We start from the raw sequence: 20,344 nt of genomic DNA, 5'->3' as shown, positions 1-20,344 counted from the left end.
TTACTGCTACTAATATTGTTATTTGTGTTTTTGTATTTGTTGAATTTCTACCGGATATTATATGTTCGACAAAAGAAAAAAATAGTTCACTTAATCGATAGTATTTTTCCGAACTAAAAGATCGAAACATATTAGGTAAGTAGATCAAGATCATTTACCAAACAAAAATTTGCTTAAGATTATCATTTAACTTCGATGGAAAGAGAAGGTTTAGTTGTGTTATGAAAAGGTGCAATTTTATGAGAAAATCCTAATTCTCTAAATTCTTAAGATTTTGGATGTTGCAAAGGTTAATACATAAATTCACATTTAAAGACGGATCAAATACATATCAAATTATCCCACTTGTTGCCTAGAAAATGGCAAAAGTTTTATCTTTATTATCACCATATGGTAGTATTTGACTCGTTTTAAGTTTAAGATGGATAATATCTGTTTTAAACAAGACTTAGTGCTTGTTTGGTTACTCACTCAATTCATGGGAGTTCTAAAATCCCATGAATTAAGTTTTTTCAAACTTGTTTGGTTGCCCTAAATATGGCAAAATGTAGAAATTTACAACTCTTTGGAGTTTCCAACTCCTACATGATATAGGAGTTTAATTACCTAGCCCTCCCCCTAGGTAATTGCAAACTCCTCCATCTTATCTCTCTAAATTTACCCATTTACCCTTAATAAAAATTTGAGGCTAGTAATATTATTGAGGGATATATTGTTATTTAGAAATTAAAATCGGGTGGATTACATAGTTTAACCAAACAAACCATTGTAGTTTAATTCATGGGGAAAACAAACTCCTCCAAAGCAACCAAACACGTTTTTGCCATTTCATGTGAATTGGATATGGGAATTGAAATCCGGTGAGGTGTAAACTACCACATGAGTTCAATTCCTGTATGAACCAAACGAGCACTTACTAAGGTTAATATTGTAATTGTTCTTTGTAATATTACCTTATTTTACAATAATTACTTATGCTTTAACCTCTCTAAAAAAGTGAGAGTCGCTAATTTAGAAATTTATACGAATGATATCTGATGGGGCATATTCTGCACCGCTGACCAAGTCAACATATTGAGCAAGGTCAAGGGTATCCACAGCAAAGTCAACGACTCAGACAGTCTAGCCGACGGACACATCGGCATTCACTTGGTCTCGGCGACAACCCACCAAATGGGCACTTATCCGCGTACTCATATCCAAGACCCTCGGCGAGCCTGCCACAGGTCCATCGGCCGAGGGTACGACGGTCTTTCCACCTGATAGCCACATGGCCACTTGGCCACTACGTGACAAAAGGTGAATGCCTATAAATACTCCTCAACCTTCATTGAGGAGGAGATCCAAAAATTGACCTAATAACCACTATTCATCTGGTAATATCTTCCTTATCTCTCTACAATACACTCTTGGCCCAGTTATAACAACTTCTCTCTAAGCTTACTGACTTGAGCGTCGGAGTGAGTACGCTCGGCCAAAGCCGAGCCCTCAGTTTGTTCATCGTTTCAGGAGACCGCAAGGAGGATTCAAGCAAGGACATCATTCTACTAGCTACGAGTGGTATCAAATATCTGCTCTGGAATTACACCCGGAACAATATCTAATTTGGTTGGTTATAATAAATCGCAAGTACAGTTCCTCTTCTTCTCTTCTGGGTGCTAATCATTTATAGAGGGAAATACATAGATTTTTTATAATAAAACTTGAATGTTTACTTGGTGAAATTCAGGTGTCGACAGTAAATTCATTAGTCGAGAATAGTAGGTCTCCTGAGAGGTTGTCTCTTAATAAACTTTATTGAGAGACTATTGTACAATTTCAAGAAAAAAGTGGTACTAAAGGTGATAAAATAAGTACAAATCATGATTAATGATAAAATGGGTACATTTATTATGTAAATAGGTACGAAATTACTATGTCACGATCAACAATAAAAGGGGTACGAAATACAAATAAAAGGGTACGCAATATTGGTCTCTCAATAACTTAGTGAGAGACCGTATCTCCCAAGTTTTAGTGAGTCGAGAATATATGGATAACGGGAAAGGTATCCAATGAAATATATTACCATTAATTAAGTTACCTTTTTTATTTAATAGATTATGGGTTTGCTTTTAATGATGTTGGTCAAAAAGAGAATGCTAGTGAAATAGGGATGAAAAGAAATGAGGTGAGAATGCAAAGAAATGGGGTAGTGTTTGCTTATTTGTAGGGAAAAGGGAAGATAAGTGGTAAGTGAAACATGGGTTGAGTTAGTGGGCACCTTAATATTCATGTTTTGGGTTGGATCCAACTCCAATTTTTAGTGGAGTTTAAAAGCCACTTTGTGAATAAGTGAATTTACTTAAGAAACAACCTTATAATTTCATTTTGAGGGTGTTCTTTACATAGGGATAGAATGGGCAATATGGTATTTTTTTTTTACTTTTTTTCGTTGCATAAGTCGATCACTTTTTTGTATTTAGTACCCTCGCCATCCCTTATTTGGCTATGTGAAAAAAAAAACAATTGGTCTCCCTTGTGACGGGTTACCATTTGTGGCGGATATTTTGTGAGTTAAAATGGTAACAAAATGGGTTAGTGGAGAAAGGGGACCACATGAATAGTGTTGCAGAGAGAGAAAAAGTGGGTACTTTATGAGGTAAAATGGTATCCGTCACTCAAGAGTGACGGATATGTGCCGTCACAAACAAGAATTTGTGAAAAAAAAATCGTTCAAACTTTTAACGTATCATGCCGGCGTATACCTCCAGCCAAAATCAACAGTGGTTTACTCACATTTTCAATAATAACTCAACTTATTCGAGTCAATTAAAATTAAGATCGAAACAAACTATTTTTCTTCACTCTATGAAGATAATGACACACATAATTTGGAAATACATTACTTCAAAACCTATCAAGCACTTTAAAATTCGTTTTTTAATGATAAAATACTATTGTTATGTGTCAATACTAGTGTAGTAGTGTTATAATGGAAGCTAGTTTTTCCAAATACCTTACTTTACAAAATAGAGTGGAAATTAACAATTCCGACACGACTGTAATTCTATATGTGATGTTGAAAAGACTATTACGATTTAGCAGTAAATGTTATTGGGTAAATAAAATCAGAGTGTGCGAACTGTGAACATAATTCGATTATATAATAACTTAACAGAATGTTACATGTCACCACGTAAAGCGTGAGCGCCAGTTTTCAGAAAAAGGCCAACGTTACTAAGTAGATTTTTCTCTCTATTTGTCGCATTAACTTTGATCAATTATCTTTACACCATATATCTAAAAACACTTGGATCATTTCATATAAATAGTCAAGGATTTGTTTTGGCAGCTAATAGTCAAGGAATGGAAACTCACAATTGGCCACTGCAGCCCCCGAATGGGGTGGCTTACATGGTCCATGTGGTGGTGCGGGAATGCATGGGCCCGGGGGAGACTCAACCCCCTCGTCATCAAAAAAAAAAAAAAGGAAACTCACAATTTGTGTCCATGACCCTAGAATTTGATGACAAAGGATGACATATACATTACAAATAGTTGCGTATATAAGTACAGTATAAAGTATGAAACTGATGGATATTGCCCATATTTGGATAATGAGGTCCCTGACATGAATTATAGAAGCATGATAATGCTAGCTCAAAGTTGTACAAAATCAACACAACCTAACTCTCCTACATTATTATTGATGCTTGCAATTTTTGTTGCTCAATCTGTGTCCCACGAGATTAATTACAAGACCCACATAATTTGTCAGTCATCATGTTAAATGCCTCCCATGGCTTATTAATACTCCCTCACATTAACGGTATCATACCATTTGACTAAAATACTACTCACATATATTCTACAAATGGTATAATTCCACTGAATGAGAGGGAATACGTATTAGTGTGGCTGTCTGACGATTGGAAGAAACCCGCTTAATGATTTGGGCCGCCTTTTGCCTGTAGATGATTTTCTTGTAAATATACAATTTTAATATAAAACTGTCTTACACAAGTGACAAGACTAATTGTTTGTAATATTAGTAGCTATGTTATGAAATTTATAACCAGATAGAAATAAACTAATTTTCGAATTAATCTTATAAATCTAGTCACAATATGTCGAATGAAGGGAGTACAATATGATCTCCTCCTTTAAAATTGACTACAAAATTATGAGTTAAACAAGGGTAAAGGCTTTTCCTTTTGATTTCGGCGTGGTGATTATGCAAGGTTATTAAGTAACATATCTAAGGAAAGGTTAAAAACTAGAGGTTAAGTCAATTGGTTTGCTTAAGGATGAAAATTCATATTGTTACACTAATGGTAGAACCAATTGAGAAGAGGGAATAAAATTGTTTCCCCACTAATGTGGCAAAGAAATTACTCTTTCACTTTATGCTCCATACTTTTAAGAGTTCCTCTCACACAAAAAATATAAGAAAATCATCACAAAAAAAGGTTGTATGAGGAATGTATTTAGATTATTACCTTTGCTTTGTTATCTTCTTTGCTTAAAAGTTAGTGGTGTAGAGAGTGATTCATATTCAAAGTTGAATGCAATAAAAACAAACTATAATTAACATCACCACCTTATGATAGGAAAAAAAAGAGAAAAACTAAAACAATATAGTCCGCATAAGAGCATCCACAATAGAGAGGATTTGAGGTCCTCTTAACACTCTTTTTCCTCTAAGAGGACATCCTCTCTATTGTGAGACACATTTTACATGTCATCTTAGCAAGGGGAAGTTGCTTACTTCCTCTAGTCTAAAACTAGAGGAAAACTTACCTTGGCTCTAGTGTCCACCTACCAATCACTATTTGTCTTTTATACAACAATACTTTTGTTTTTTCTTTTTTAAAATTTTAGAGATTATTTAAAGTATGAGAGGTAATATAAGAGGATCCTCTCTATTGTGGGGAAAAATAATGGACGAGGATGGTGATGGTGAGAAATGAGATGAATGAAAGAGAAAATAAGGTGATTACCCTACCTTACTCATTTTAGTCATTTATCACCTCAAATTTACCATATTCTTAGTTAAAATTTTTGAACTTTTTCAAATTTACCCTACCTTACTCATTTAGTCATTTATCACCTCTAAAATTTTCCACTCCCAAAGTAAATTTCAAGTAACACGTGATTACGAAATTGTCATATGGGCCTTTTCACCAAGAGGACTCTCGTAGCCAGGTTTCAGTGCAAAGAGGCCAACACTGGGCCTAAAGCACAAGGCCCATGTTCGTGCAAAACGGCCCAAACAAAGAAGCTACATGCCTACACCTATTTGGTCGACTCATTCCATCCCCGTGATCCGTGAACCAGTAACACTCATCTTAAATCTCCTAAGTTGCAAATATCTCCGGAAAAAAAAAAAACACGGGGTAATGCCCTTATACCGCGGTACTATCCTCTCATATCACCTTGTAGGGAAACTCGGTTGCACCTAACGCCATACCATGTCAAATTCTTTTAACATCTTATATCATCGTACGACATTCACCAGTTTGCCGATGCACAGGAATATAATACAATGTGAAATTCTACTTGCTGGTCATAAAATTCCGTCGTGAATTGAACAACGTAAGTACATCTATCGTCTATTAAAGGTTAGAATGCTACTCAAGCTTACACAGAGCAAGGAAATAAAGGAAACAAAGACTCGAACAAACTTTAATAAACACAGAAACGTCTAGTTTTCAATGTACAAAGCCCCTTAGGTAATACAACTACTAATGCGACTAGTCGCAATATCTTGCTGAAAGCTGAACCATTACACAAGCTTATCCGAAACACATGAATCTCACTGTGATGCAACTTCAGCTGTTCTAGTTTCCCCTTCATTCACAGCCTTAGCCTGCTTGAATGCTTTGGCAATTTCATCGATAGGCACCAATGGTACATAGCCAAAGACGGTATAGCCCTTCCCACGCAAGTTAGAGATCACCTTGTTGTACTTCTCGCTAAAATGAGCAGCGGTTGGGACTGTCACTTCTGCGACTGTGTGGAAGGGTGGAAGTTGGTCGAGCTTGGACCAGATCTTCACTGATTGTTCAAGCACGGCTTCTTGGGACTCCTTGACAGCATAACGGGCTGCTTCGAGTGGTCCACCAACTTGGACGTGGTGTACTAGCTCCTTGGTTACTTCGGTTGTCTTCTCAACTACTTGCTTGACCAACGGAGGGGCGTGTTCATCGAACTTGGCGCTAGCTGCGTCTACCTGCAGAGGAAAGGTTACTTTCCACTTAAAAAACTCATTACATCGAGTGATAGACACTACAGTACATCTTGTACGAGATGTTCCTGAAGTAAAACGGACCAAAATCTAATTCTAGACCTCAATTGAAACATAAGATGGCAACATCTAATTTATTCATGCACATAGACGCGACTTAGCGGACAAAAATACATATTTGCAGGAAAACGAATGCTGGCTAATACAAGCAATAACAACAGAGATCAGAGATGCGATCCCACGTTTAGTCGAAACTTCTAAGACACGGGCTTTCTCCGAGTCGTGTCTCATCTTCACAATGGTCTATGGGTAGAAATGACTCAAAGTGCAAGATTCATACAGACAGACAGTAGTAATTCAATGCCCTTTTCAATCACTCACGTTATCTTATCTCGATCATGTGATAATTTACTCAAGACTCAAAAGTCAGACCTATTGAGCTTTAGGACCATACTTCCCTCTTTCGTAAGACAACAAACCTACAACAAGCTCCAATCATGTGACTCGTCAATAAAGACTAGATTATGAACAGTCACAGAAAAAAGTAGATTACATCTCACAAACCAGTCGAGTTTGAGTTGGGTTAGTTTGATTCAAGACACTTCGGATGATGTAGAATTTAGGTCACATAAGGTCATTCTACTAGGTCAACTCCGCTTGGAGTGTTTTCGGGCATTCACTGCCGGTCCCAAGCCCGGAGAAAGGAGGAGGGTTGCGGTAGGTATGTGGCAGCCACCATAAAAACTTGGTCACATTTTATGGACATGAATCGAAATTTGAACATCGTTGGGGCGTCTCCTCAGAAGTGAAGCGCTCCATTTCTTATCGCATTTTGAGGCGTGCGTTCACCCATGGACGGTTATAAAGGATGATTCATGTCAACCGACCCCAAATCATTTTGGGCTTAAGGCTCTGATGTTGTAAGGTCATTCTACTAGGTCCGTTGTTATCGGGTCAAGTTAAAATGTGTCACACAACGCTACTCGAGTGAATTTGACTTGGGTCATTGTAGATCATGGTCTATCAACTCATCATCTACTAACGTACCCCTTTCATCTTAATCATTTATTTACCTTTGATTAAAATATTCCTCCCAGCAATTATAAAAGGTAAACAATGATTGAGACGGAAAGAGTATAAACTAAAGATAGTGTGATCAAGCTCATTAATCAAACTTCCACATTAAACAAAGATCATCATTAGTAGTTCACAAAACCTCAGGAAATCAGAAATCTTCAACAAACACAAATCAAACTCAAAACACATATATCCAAATCAAACAATCATCCATGTAAACGAGACACGCCCGTCTAAGTATACTACTCCCTCCGTCTCAATCATTAGTTTACCTTTGATTAAAATACTGTGTTAAAATCTTACTTTTGTTAATTTCAAACAAATGATTGGAACAGAGAAAGTAATGCCTACTAAACTCATTTAGTCAGTAGACAACCAAATTAAATAGACAGTTCCATATAGTGATTCATGTTAACCGACTCCAAATCATTTAAAAACAAAAGACAATACCTTTCCATCAAGAAAAACAAGAAGAAGATCAGGAACATCCTTAAATTTATTAAAAACAGGAGTGATGACAGTAGTAACAGCATTTTCAACAGTACCAACAGCTGATCTCAACGGTCCTGAATTCTGCTTTGCATAATCATACACATTTGATAACCATACTAGTGTGTTTATTGCTGTTGCTCTCACAAATCCCAAATGCTTCAGATTTTGTTGACTCTTCTTCATTTCATCACCGTTTTCCATCTAACAAAACAAAAAGATATTAACACGGTATCAACCTTAGTTATTCAAATCCCGTCAATATCAAAATCGGCCTTGTGGCCCTCTTTACACCAAAAAAACGACCTATCTTAAATTGGTTACTTTTTCTAATCGCACCATACAACGGTTGCATATAAATATTAACTTGATCACAAATTAAGACCGTCATAAGCAAGACCTACGGCAAGATAATCCAATAAAAACCCAGATGTAATTGATTGAGATTAACAAGAATTGATGATAAAGATTGTACCTTGGTAATGTCGAAGTATCTTGAAGTTGAAGACTGAAGAAACACAGAGGGTTAAAAGAGTAGATAGTTGAAGATCAGAAAATATGGAATCTTTTGCTTTGATTTGATAATGGGATTTATTATGGGAGTGTATATATTATATAGAATTATAAATCACAAACTCTTGTTTGTGACGGCACATATCCGTCACTCTTGAGTGACGGATACCATTTTACCTCACAAAGTACCCACTTTTTCTCTCTCTGCAACACTATTCATGTGGTCCATTTTCTCCACTAACCCATTTTGTTACCATTTTAACTCACAAAATATCTGCCACAAATGGTAACCCGTCACAAGGAAGATCAATTGATTATAAATATTAAAATATTGTTTTATGGGGAGAGAGATCTAGGAGATTCTAGAAATGAAGGGTGGAGAATGGATCTTGATAGTCAAGGATGGAGACATGGCAGTCGGCAGATGAGTCAAGAAAGGTCCGCAATTCTTATACGATACACCCATATGATGGAGTATTGATCCTCTCCATTTCTTTTTCTCTCCATTTCCTTCCATTTCCTCTAATACAACAATATTAAATCATTATTCATCCTCCAACTCATCAAACAATCAACCGTTGGATCGTTTCAAAACGAAATCTTGAACGTTAAAAAGAAATGGAAGGAAATGGAGAGAGGCATAAATGGAGAGAATCCCAATTGCATATGATGCATGGTACTCCCATACTCCCAACTTCCAACTCTCACCCATGATCTTTTTTATTATAGTGCATAATTTGGGTAGTTTCTTAAAACAATACTACTAAAAAAATATTAAAACTATTACTAATGTTTATAGTTTTTTTTTTTACCGATAAATAAAGATCACATTTGATATAATTTAATGCTCATTTATGATACTTAAATATATATTCATAAAATTAAAGTGACATATTCACATGTTATATGGGGTTGTAGTGAATATGCAATAATATTTTGTGAATGTGAAATTTATACATTGTGAATATGTAATTATACATTTGTGAAATTTATACATTGTGAATATGTAATTATACATTGTGAAACTAAAATTTATACACTGAAAATGTAATTATATTTTTCGAATATGTGTTATTGATAGATTTACTCAAGACTACCAATAATCTTTCATTGGATGTCTTCTTTTAATAGTGGGGTCAAGACTCATGTAGAGTCTTAAATTGAGTCTTGGATTTCCAAGACTCAACTTAAGACTTTGTCAAGATTTTATTAAGACTATGATAGATTATTGGTAGTCTTGAGTAAGTCTTGTCTTAAGACTCACCAAAGTCTTATCTCAAAACTACCGATAATCTTACCCTATACAGCATTCGTACCCCTTTTGTATCGTACAATGGTCACGTTTTATAATTATATTGTTTCACCAATATGTATGGATCATGATAAGAACAAAGTTGGAGGAACAAAGCTCTAACCGCGCCTCTCTAAAAAATCTAGCCTCCATCTAGGGCTCTCATCGATAATCAATTGATATATTCGATAGTAAGCCCCAAAATTGCTTCTTTTTTAATAATATACATATTATCTAGTCAATAAAAGTCTCTCTTTTTGGGAGAATCGTTTTTTCAGTTCTTTATTTCGGGGCCTTCCAGTTAATCCTGGGTTTGGTTTCACTCGTATATAGACGAGTAGTTCGTTGATAGATCATCGCACATTACTTCAATGGATACAAGTTATTTGTCAACGATCTTCGGAACCAGTAAGAGGTATTTTTCCTTTTGCAATTTATCATACGAAGGCTCATCAAAAGCTGCATGAAGATAGCGATACGAGACCGAGCCGAATTGTCATATCATGGTTTGAGATCCCTAGTTTACAAGAAGATTATTTTTCTTTGGTTTCTAATAAATTCGTTTTCGATTACAGATATCACTTGTAAGTGTCGTATGACGTTCTATTAATGAATTATTTCTCTATTTCAAAAAAAAAAATGGATCATGATAAGAACATAGTTGGAGTAAAGAAGCTCTTATCGCGACGTAATACGCCCATTTAAAATATATAAAAATAAATAAATATGGATAGGGTTGTGCTTTTTCACATACGAACTTTACTCTTTTACATACGACTTTTACGATTTTACCCTTGTCATTTTTTCATCTCGTTCACTCAAACCCCAATAAATTTACCCATCGACCACGCACAAGCAACCACGCACAAGCAACCACCCACCACCTGGACTTCCCTCCGTCAGAGATGCTTCGTCGGGGACAAGTATGTCTTTTTTCTATTAAGATTCCGTCTGCCATTAAATAACATCCAAGCCTTCCATTTCTAATACTCCGTTTGGTGACATTACTTGTGAGAAAAAATACATTGATAGGATGACGCAAGATTTTGTGTTGCAGACTTATTAGTTATAGAATCTATCCACAACACGACTACCTACATTCACATGTCCATGGTTGATTTCCTTAGTTGGACATCGATTGATCGATTTCTTAAAGATTGATAAAAAATTGCAAGAAACATTATTGACAATCGATAAATAAATAAATTACTTCATTGATTAGTAAATTAAGAACCATTGTTGAAATTATTTGAGCAATTAAATTAGGATTTAGGATAAAAAAAGAGTAGTATAGTTAATTTGATTAGGTTTGAGGTTAGAAGGGCATTAGAGGGAAAGTTAATGACAAAGTGTATGTGAAAGAGTAAAATTCGTATGTGAAAAAGTAATTCCGATATGGATATTGCAAAAGTTATATTATAGAAACGTAAACATAGTTATCTTTTCTAAACAAAGCCCTTGAATAAAAAATAGGACGGACTAAAGTACTAAGTAGTAAACTGTAAACCTAGGAACCAACGGGTCTAGGTGTTTCGCGGACGCTTGTGATTCATTGCAAAAGACACCGGAACATCTCGTAAATGTTGAGATGTTTGGGGCGGGTTTTGCCATTGAGGGGACGTTGAGGCCACCATGATCGTCTCACGAAGTGGACCTGTCTCCTGCACACTTTGTACCAATTTACCTTTCTCGGGTAGAGCCCTCTGTATCGCAATGTTGTTATATAATGTAGAAGTATTAACCGAGTCAAGATATGAGCTAGCATTATGCATGCTATCAATGCTACCCATGTAGAACCCCGGATCAATATCAATGAAAGAATCGGCTAGTGTAGCTAAGGCGTTATCATCACTGGCCTTTGTCAATGGACCAACATTGTACGTAGTTTGTAAATTCATGTTCCGGTCAAGGGTAAAGTTGTTGGCATCTGAAGTACTTGCGCCTTGTTTAGGCAGTTGGGTATGGCTAGTCAATGGACCAACATTGTACGTAGTTTGTAAATCCATGTTACGGTCAAGGGTAAAGTTGCTGGCATCTGAAATACTTGCGCCTTGTTTAGACGGTTGGGTATGGCTAGTCAATAGACCAACATTGTACGTAGTTTGTAAATCCATGTTACGGTCAAGGGTAAAGTTGCTTGCATATGAAGTACGTGCGCCTTGTTTAGGCGGTTGGGTATGGCTAGTCAATGGACCAACATTGCACGTAGTTTGTAAATCCAGATTCCGGTCAAGGGTTGAGTTGCTTGCATTTGAAGTACTTGCGCCTTGTTTAGGCAGTTGGGTATGGCTAGTCAATGGACCAACATTGTACGTAGTTTGTAAATCAATGTTCCGGTCAAGGGTAAAGTTGCTTGCATCTGAAGTACTTGCGCCTTGTTTAGGCGGTTGAGTATGGCTAGTCAATGGACTAACATTGTACGTAGTTTGTAAATCCATTTTTCGGTCAAGGATAAAATTACTTGCATCTGAAGTACTTGCGCCTTGTTTAGACGGTTGGGTATGGCTTGTGGTCGCTTGTGACTTGCAAGAGTAGGGAGAGTAAGGCTTAACCAACAATAATTTGCGGAGTTTGTCATTTGCTTCATCCCTTTCCTTATATGCAATCCCCAATAAGTGAATCAATTTTTTGACAGTCTCTTGGTAACTATTTGCTTTTTCAACGGCTTGTTTTTTGTCCGCTAGCAGTTCTTCAATCACTCCTGTGAAAACGTCGTTCGAATTATCCATTGTCGGAATTTGCTGAAGAATTCACAATACGATTAGTGGTTTCTAGCTTTTGGAATAGATAAATAGATTGAACACAAAATTTGTATACATGTAAATTATTTACACCGTGCTTATCTAAATAAGATATAGTTGAAGTTAGAACCTATAATTAATTATTAGCATATACTCATTACTCCATAACGAGATTTAATTGGTATGTAGAGTATGTAGCTAGACATGTATTTTCAACATGTTAGGAATAAATTAGATTACAACTTAAAGTAATAAATTCCGTCATATATTTACGATTGTGCAAAAAACAACAAATAAATCGCAAATTCTTATTTGTGACGGAGGTATCCGTCACAAATAAGAGACGGGTACCATATTCTCTCACACACAACCCATAAAGGTGAGAGACAAACCACATGGGGTGGGTGCCCACCTTGTCCCTAACATGTATTTTCAACATGTTAGGAATAAATTAGATTACAACTTAAAGTAATAAATTCCGTCATATATTTCCACTCACATAATACCCGTCGCAAGATCCGACCCGTCGCAAGCAAGACTTATTGCAAATAAATTGACCCAATGAACATCAAACTATGAACATATGAAGAATGGATCATAGTGAACAAACAAGGTGAACTGGAATAAGATGAGCTAATTACCTGATCGAAAGTGAACATATAAGCTAAATCCTCCACATTCTCTAAATTATCCATAATCTTCAAAGTAAAAGACAATATTACTGTTGTTGAGTTAATTAAGAAGGGTAAATCGATTGTGATAGCTAAGAAATTTAATTGAATAACAATGGTAGGGTGTACCCTTAATTTATAGGAATACAAATGTCTAGTAAAGGAAAGGACTAGATTCCAAATATCTAATCCACGTCATTCGTGATCATCATATTTTACATATAAACACTTTTCATGCAAATTGGAAATCTTTGTTAATATCCAATTAGATTACCTTAATAATGATTCTTAATTTCTAATGTATATCCGTTATATATATTCCATAATAATACGAAGTATCCAGTTCTTCACGTATATTACCAAAATTGTTCGTGCGTTCATGATTTATAGTAGGCTCCTCAATTTTGCGGTACATGAATTATGGAAACAATTCAAAACAAACTTGCAAAGGATAAGATACCAAGTACTCCCAATTCTTGCAATTCTAAGAGGTTCAAGCATCACAACTACCTTTGAACTTACCGTTAAAGTTCATACACATTAAATTGCCTTAAATACTCCGAAGGAAATCGCCTCAACTGTTGATAAGGGATTCCCCTAATCAATGCCAAAAAGAAAGAACAAGAAAAAGTATACCAAGCTAAGCACATGCAAAAGAAGGCAGAAGAAAATCAATTGGTCTCCCTTGTGACGGGTTACCATTTGTGGCGGATATTTTGTGAGTTAAAATGGTAACAAAATGGGTTAGTGGAGAAAGGAGACCACATGAATAGTGTTGCAGAGAGAGAAAAAGTGGGTACTTTGTGAGGTAAAATGGTATCCGTCACTCAAGAGTGACGGATATGTGCGTCACAAACAAGAATTTGTGGAAGAAAATAGTGAAGAGTATGAATTTCTATAAATGAGGTTTCGGAACCAACAGCAGCAGTGAAGAAACTAGTGACCAGAGATGTTTAATCACCTACATCAATTAACAGCATCCTTCAACAAAGAATGAGATAAATTACAATTAACAACACATTATGGAGTACAGTTTTGAATTTTGTTACTAATCTAAAGTATCTGATTACAATCTCACAGTTTTTGGCACAAACAAGTTCTCCCAGAAGACGAGAATGACAGTCTGACAACTTCAGTAGGCGTGACCAAAATTTGAAGGTGGGTAAATTGCTGCAGCTATTTTGGATCTGAGGTTGAACTTCTGAGCAATTGGTGGTCGAACATCATCCACCATGGCTAATCTCTCCAGAAACGGAATTAATGACAGTAATTCTTGATCTGAACGATCGTCAAACCAACTCTCAATCGGAATGCCATTATCAACTTGAAATCCAAATGCCTGTTCAAAACTTGCTTGTTTTAGAAAGGATCTGATCCAAACCCGAAAAATACCAACCTCAAGTATATGGGACCCTAACTACTCGACCCCAAAAATGGTCCCAACGCAAAATAATTAATTTGAAGCAAAAACCTTAGTAGGCACAACACAAAACAATACAGAAATGACCCGATTTACCCAATCCATAACCACTTACTCGATCTGACTCGTCCCCAAATGGTTGCCAATAATGCAACCCAAAGTGACTCCATAAGTAACAAAGCATCTTAAATGACCCGAACTTATAATGCCCAACTCGAATGACTTGTTTACGAGATCCAACTAGAATGCCCAAAATCAGTGAATTGTCCTACAGCTGGAGGCAATGCATAAACTTATCCGACATACTACACTCAGCACAAGGAGAGAATGAGTATCAATAAAGCATTAATTGAGAAAGGTTACCTGAGGAGAGTTATCAATTATGATAACTCGGGACAAATCACGACCTAGAACGGACAAATCTTTCAAGTAGTTTCCGTCAACATAAACACATGATTCACGGAAAACCCTATGTCGAATTATCCTCCTCTTTGGATCTAACACATTGAGAAGCTGTTCAGCATAAATACTTTGGCTGGCAGTGAAAATGATTATCTCAAAAAGGCCAGCAACCCTTTCCATAAAATCATGCAGGTATGGGCGACAACGGACATATACTGTATGTTCTTTCTGATTAAAGTTCACCGAAAATGTAAAGTCCGAATCATCACAAGGTTCAAGACTTGAGTGGACTAACGTCTCTGCCATAGAGAAGACATAACATTCAGAAAAAGGATATGAATTATATGGTGCAAGTTACTGAACACGTGATGCAAATAAATTAAACAAGAACATTACCCAAGTGCCTTGAGGTCGTGAGGGTTACCACAAATAGCGGGGTAAAAGGGAATAGGGTGTACGCAATTTTAACTAGAAAGCTTATGCAAATAGCCAAATACCCAGAAAACTACTAAAAAAATAAATAAGAGACTAACTAAATATTGTCAGTCTCACAAAATCATAGTATCATATGGATCAATCTCGTGAATCGTGATAACTTTACCATGAGACGTCTCATAAGAGAATTTGTGAAAAATCAAGGACTTATTATCTCAACTTTGCAGTTTGCACATACATACCATCCAAGTCCAAGACAAGAGTATTTGGCGGGCATCTCCGTGTTTGTTTAGGTAGCAGCATTGGCCGAAATGTTGGAACAACTGATGATAATGCAGGCAAGCTCTTTATAAAATAATATGGATCAAAATCAGTAAGCTCTTCACATTCCTCCTCCACTTCTACGGATATATCAGCCATCATTGAATCCTGCCCTTGCTCATCTAAGCATTCAAGCTTTGAGTTTTTCATAGCAAGATATATATCTGATGCTTCCGAAGACAGGCAAACCTCATTTGTATCCACATAATCTGACATAAGCACCAAATTACATCAGAAACACATGATATTGAGATGTAGTTTGCAACTTTGCACATACATGCATTTGACAATAACATTGTGAGAAACAATTCAACATCAATAGGAATAACGCGTCCCATATAAAGTTCAATAATCTCAAGTTTCAAGCTGAACACAATTCAAAGAAAATGTTACCAAGTTCAATGCAAATTTCATGTTTTACGCTTTGGGCTGTCAGAATAATTACTAAAAAGGGTGTCAATTTGAGTATCAAATATGCATTAAGAAAATAACAGCTGCAAGATGCAGGTTTGACAATTACACTGACCTGAATTAGTGAAATCTTGTTCAATGTTGGAGGAGTGAAATGATGGTGAGAAAATTGTTCCCGAGTCAGTGTCTGTGGTACCCTCGTTACGTTCCTATGAGAATTCATGAAGATATAAACAGTCAAAAATTGGTCAATCAACAATAATGATTACGACAACCACCTGAAGAACTCCGTAGATATGAGTATGACTGTGCCTAACACTAAAACGTCCGTTGTAAGATCTATTTTCTTTGGAAATATATTTAAATAATATAGAACCAAAACTTTGCCATCACGAAAGTTATCTCAGAGGCACCATGATTCTGGAGATATTTGTTGACATAACAATCTGTCTTTCCAAGTGTTTCAGCAACAAAAACATTGTATTACCCAGCAAATTATCTTTTAGATATCAAAAAATCACACACCTAAAACATACTAAACTTACATGTTAGTTTCTTATTAACTATGATAACCATATGTTGGTAGTAAATCAGTATATGATCGAACAGAGCAAATCGTTGTGCAAAATTGGATGAATCACAAAAAGTCTACTAACAAATGCAGGAATTGTAGAAAGCGACAGTTTATCTTTTCTCAAGTACAAATGCATAGCACTTAAAAATCTGAGAGGAGGCACGGAAAATTAATAACTAGATGAGCATAAAAGAAGATGCATCATCAAGAACTAAACTACAAAGTAAAGTCAAATGTTGTGAGAGCAATTATAGCTACCTGGAGGATTTTAGAAGCATTCCTATCTTCATTACAATCTACATACATATTCGACGAATCATCTTGCCACAAGCCATATCTAGCATTCAAGTTAGTTGTAAGACTTGTAACAGTACTCCCATCTCTCTTACCAAGGCCTCGACCTGGAGTACCAAAACAAGAAATATTTACTTTATCTCATGTAACCCAAAAAAACAACAAAACATGGCTTAGCTAACACAAACCATCATAAAGAACCTCTACCAAAAGGACACAAAACAAACAAACAAACAAACAAACAAATGCAAACTATAGAGACAAAAGGAAGGAAGACAACGAAAACGAAAGAGTACCAAAGGGGGAAGAAAAGGAGAAAACGAAATTAAAATTTTACCCCTTCGTTTTAAAATTTAATTTCTTAGATACACGACTTTGATATTACTTTTTAATCATCAGCCCTGGTATTCCTGGCTATAAGCAAAGTAAAAAGAAAATGTTTTCCAATCTGTCCCTAATTTCTAACACAGTCTATTTTCCTTCTTACACAAAGACACAAAGGTGGAAACGTGGATTAAGGGACTTCCGATGTATCTTCAATGGTTGTTTGTGTATGCCTTAAAAGATGACGGCGTCTCATTTGGTTACACCCTTAAAAGATTATGACACCCGTGAGTACCGAAAAGATTACTACTTTACATGCCACATATAAAACTTAGCCCTTGTGGGTACTCAAATGAGATCAAAACCAAAAGAGACAATGCTAAGGACTGCAAAGATACATCAGCAAGAGTATATAATCTATAATGAAAACATATCCACTTACCGCCACATGTTGACTTTCTAACAGATGAGGTAATAAACTCAGCAGCTTTCGTCTCCAAAACTTGAGCATTTTCCGGTGGCTTATTCTGAGATCTTAATGATCTGTTATTAGCAAGCTGCCGGACAGTACTTCTAGACGAAACTTTTTTCTTAGTATGCATTGTTTAAAACAAGATTCTTCTTGGGCTTAGAGTTGCTCACTTGATCACAGTTCAGTCACCGCCTGTTAATGAAGGATTTTACTACAAAAAAGTCACAATAGGAGAGTTAAATCAGAAATAAACCAGTTCAAAAGTAGTGGGAATGGCAGCAAACAATACAGATAATGCTTTTATCTTACTACCTTAACCACATTTCATTATGTGTACCTCGTTTCAAATATGATATACAGCCAAACCAAAAAAATTGCCTGATTCTAACAAATCAGTATACTGCAACAATCAAGCCTATCGCTTCAAGATAAAATGTAGACCATGGACCACCTATCAACTCAAGTAAAATAGGAGTTGCCATAGCTACTTGATATGTGGCAGGTAGGTGTCACATTGTATTTTCTAAGATTGCTGAGTCTAATTCTCTGGGTCCATCCCTCCAAGGGGATCTCGATCATAATGCGCACTGTAAGTTTCTAGCATGTTCTCTAATGTTATCATAGGTGTCACTAAACACGAATTTCATATGAATACGACTTTGCTAATATATGGTGATATGGTGATTTCTACACCAGCAAGGCATTCTTTACAAAGCTTAAGCCTTTCTGATACCTCCCATTGACGTATAACATCATTTAAACACCTGTCCTACAGTTTAGCGAATTTCACATGAATACTTACTTTGCTAATCATATGCTAATTTCTACATCAGCAAGACATTCTTTACAAAGTTTACGCCTTTCTTATACCTCTCATTGACGTATAACATCATTTAAACACCTGTCCTACAGTTTAGCAAACTGGAGGTATAGAAAGGTGTAAAATGTAAACATCATATGAACAGTGAACACTACTTTGCTAATTGTTGTTGATGATTAGGCATTTTTCACAAAGTTTACGCCTTTCTAAACCAACAATTAGCGATTGATGGGATACGAATTTGCAATTCTGAAAAAGGTACCCTTTTGCACACATTATAATCAACAACAACATTTAAATGGATCAAAGGATCCTATCTGTTGCGAGGTAAGAGGGTTAGATGTACGCAACCTTACCCATGTACGGTGTATTAAAACAACTAAAAGACGAAGCTGCCAGTATTACTTACTACTCGTAATTCACTACCGCCATTGACAAAAGAACCAGACTTTGAATCGTCTCAAACAAATCAAAACTCAACTTCAACAATTCTCAATAAAAACAACACACTTCTACTTCAAAATTCCATAGATCAATTAATTTCCCCCCGTTTTATGCGAAATCAAAGCTCAAACTTTCAGCTCCACAAATTCAATCAATACAAAAAAAATTAGAAATACCCAACACTGAATCAGTGACATAAAATCACTAGAAACAATGTATACATAAAAAAAAACCCTAAAACAATCAACACAAAAACATTAAAATAAATAAATCACTGAAATGACAGCTATAACAAAAGCTCAGTAAACCTCACCTGAAGAAATTGTCTACTTAGAAAGATTCAATTTTTTTGCAGCAGCTTTGATTAATTCAAATTAAAGCTCTAGAGAGAGAGAAATAGATAAATTAAAAACCCTAAAAATTGTTTATTTTTTAAATTAGAGTGAAGAACAGTGAAGAACTGATTTGGGGATATTTTTGGTTTTTTGAAATGAGTTCAAAGTTCAAAGTATTAAGGTTTCCCTCCAAAGAACGACAAAGGAGAGAGAAGATTTAATGGAAAATACAGATTATTACAGTCAATTATTTTTGGTATTTTTTTGACAGGCTGTATTTTGTATGGGTTTGGAGAAGAGGATTACAAATTTTGAGAACAAAAGTTGGACTTTTGCAATGAATTTGGCAATTTAATAAAATTATTTTTGTTTAGACGGAAATATATTCATTTTAATTGTAAAACGGAATCAAATACTATCAGTTGTTGGCAATATTCATTTTAATTCTATTACATAGACAACTCATATAATACCTGTTTGAATATGTTTTACTGTTGAAATGGATATTATTCTCTTAAATAAGAACTTGGGTATTTTTAAAGCATCAATCTTCTAATTTTTGGAAGTTTTAATACTTGTATTTTATATAAAGGGGCTGTACTTGTACTTGTATTTTTCATGTGTTCCGCTTTGTTTCCTTTATGTTTTTGTTTAATTTCCGCTTTCGTTTTTGTTTCGTCTCTCTTACTGAGGGCTCTGTCCCCGTCTATCGGTGGTGTCCTTCTCTCAGTTTGAGAGCTTTCGTTTTCTGGTTCGTTTGCAGTTTTCTAATAAGTTAGCAGAAGATCAGCGTTGTTATAGATCGTTATATGGGTTTACATATTTTGTCCGATTCATGGCTACAATCAATCACGTCAGAAGAAATGGATACTCGTCAAGGAAGATTCGGAGACCTTCTTATGGATGAAAGCCTTTTGCGGCGAATCGATGATAGAGACTCTGTTGCAGTGTTTCATTCTTTGAACAAGAATTTATTTCCTATGGTTGTAATCGATTTGTATCCGATTTGTATCCGATTGAGCTTGGCATAAGTTGTAGATGTCGTATGACTTTTTATTAATGATAATGATCTTTTCTCAAA

The 20,344-nt window shown here is 35.7% G+C and overlaps 1 protein-coding gene across 1 annotated transcript; it reads right to left on the bottom strand.

Moving 5' to 3' along the window:
* Positions 1 to 5,545: 5,545 nt before the first annotated feature.
* On the bottom strand, positions 5,546 to 19,376 carry LOC141641961 (uncharacterized). The gene is made up of 12 exons (XM_074450600.1): positions 19,242 to 19,376; positions 17,635 to 17,875; positions 16,833 to 16,975; positions 16,116 to 16,209; positions 15,511 to 15,798; positions 14,795 to 15,132; positions 14,147 to 14,350; positions 12,982 to 13,038; positions 11,165 to 12,340; positions 8,271 to 8,303; positions 7,757 to 7,999; positions 5,546 to 6,214 (listed from the first exon to the last, which is right to left on the bottom strand). Exons 2-12 carry the CDS (start codon positions 17,792 to 17,794, stop codon positions 5,798 to 5,800), a joined length of 3,153 nt encoding a protein of 1,050 aa, XP_074306701.1. The 5' UTR covers positions 17,795 to 17,875; positions 19,242 to 19,376; the 3' UTR covers positions 5,546 to 5,797.
* Positions 19,377 to 20,344: the final 968 nt, after the last annotated feature.

The sequence above is a fragment of the Silene latifolia genome, chromosome 2 (genome assembly GCF_048544455.1).
Source record: "Silene latifolia isolate original U9 population chromosome 2, ASM4854445v1, whole genome shotgun sequence".
Taxonomy (NCBI): domain Eukaryota; kingdom Viridiplantae; phylum Streptophyta; class Magnoliopsida; order Caryophyllales; family Caryophyllaceae; genus Silene; species Silene latifolia.
This window is presented reverse-complemented; position numbering and strand designations above follow the sequence as displayed.

Excerpts from the sequence above, each read along its gene's own strand:
- LOC141641961 (XM_074450600.1), bottom strand. The coding sequence starts at position 17,794 with ATGCATACTAAGAAAAAAGTTTCGTCTAGAAGTACTGTCCGGCAGCTT. Across the intron at positions 16,976-17,634 it reads TAGAAAGTCAACATGTGGCG|GTCGAGGCCTTGGTAAGAGA; the intron begins GTAAGTGGATAT and ends TTGGTACTCCAG. Across the intron at positions 8,304-11,164 it reads AACATTTACGAGATGTTCCG|TCTTCAACTTCAAGATACTT; the intron begins GTGTCTTTTGCA and ends GTGTTTCTTCAG.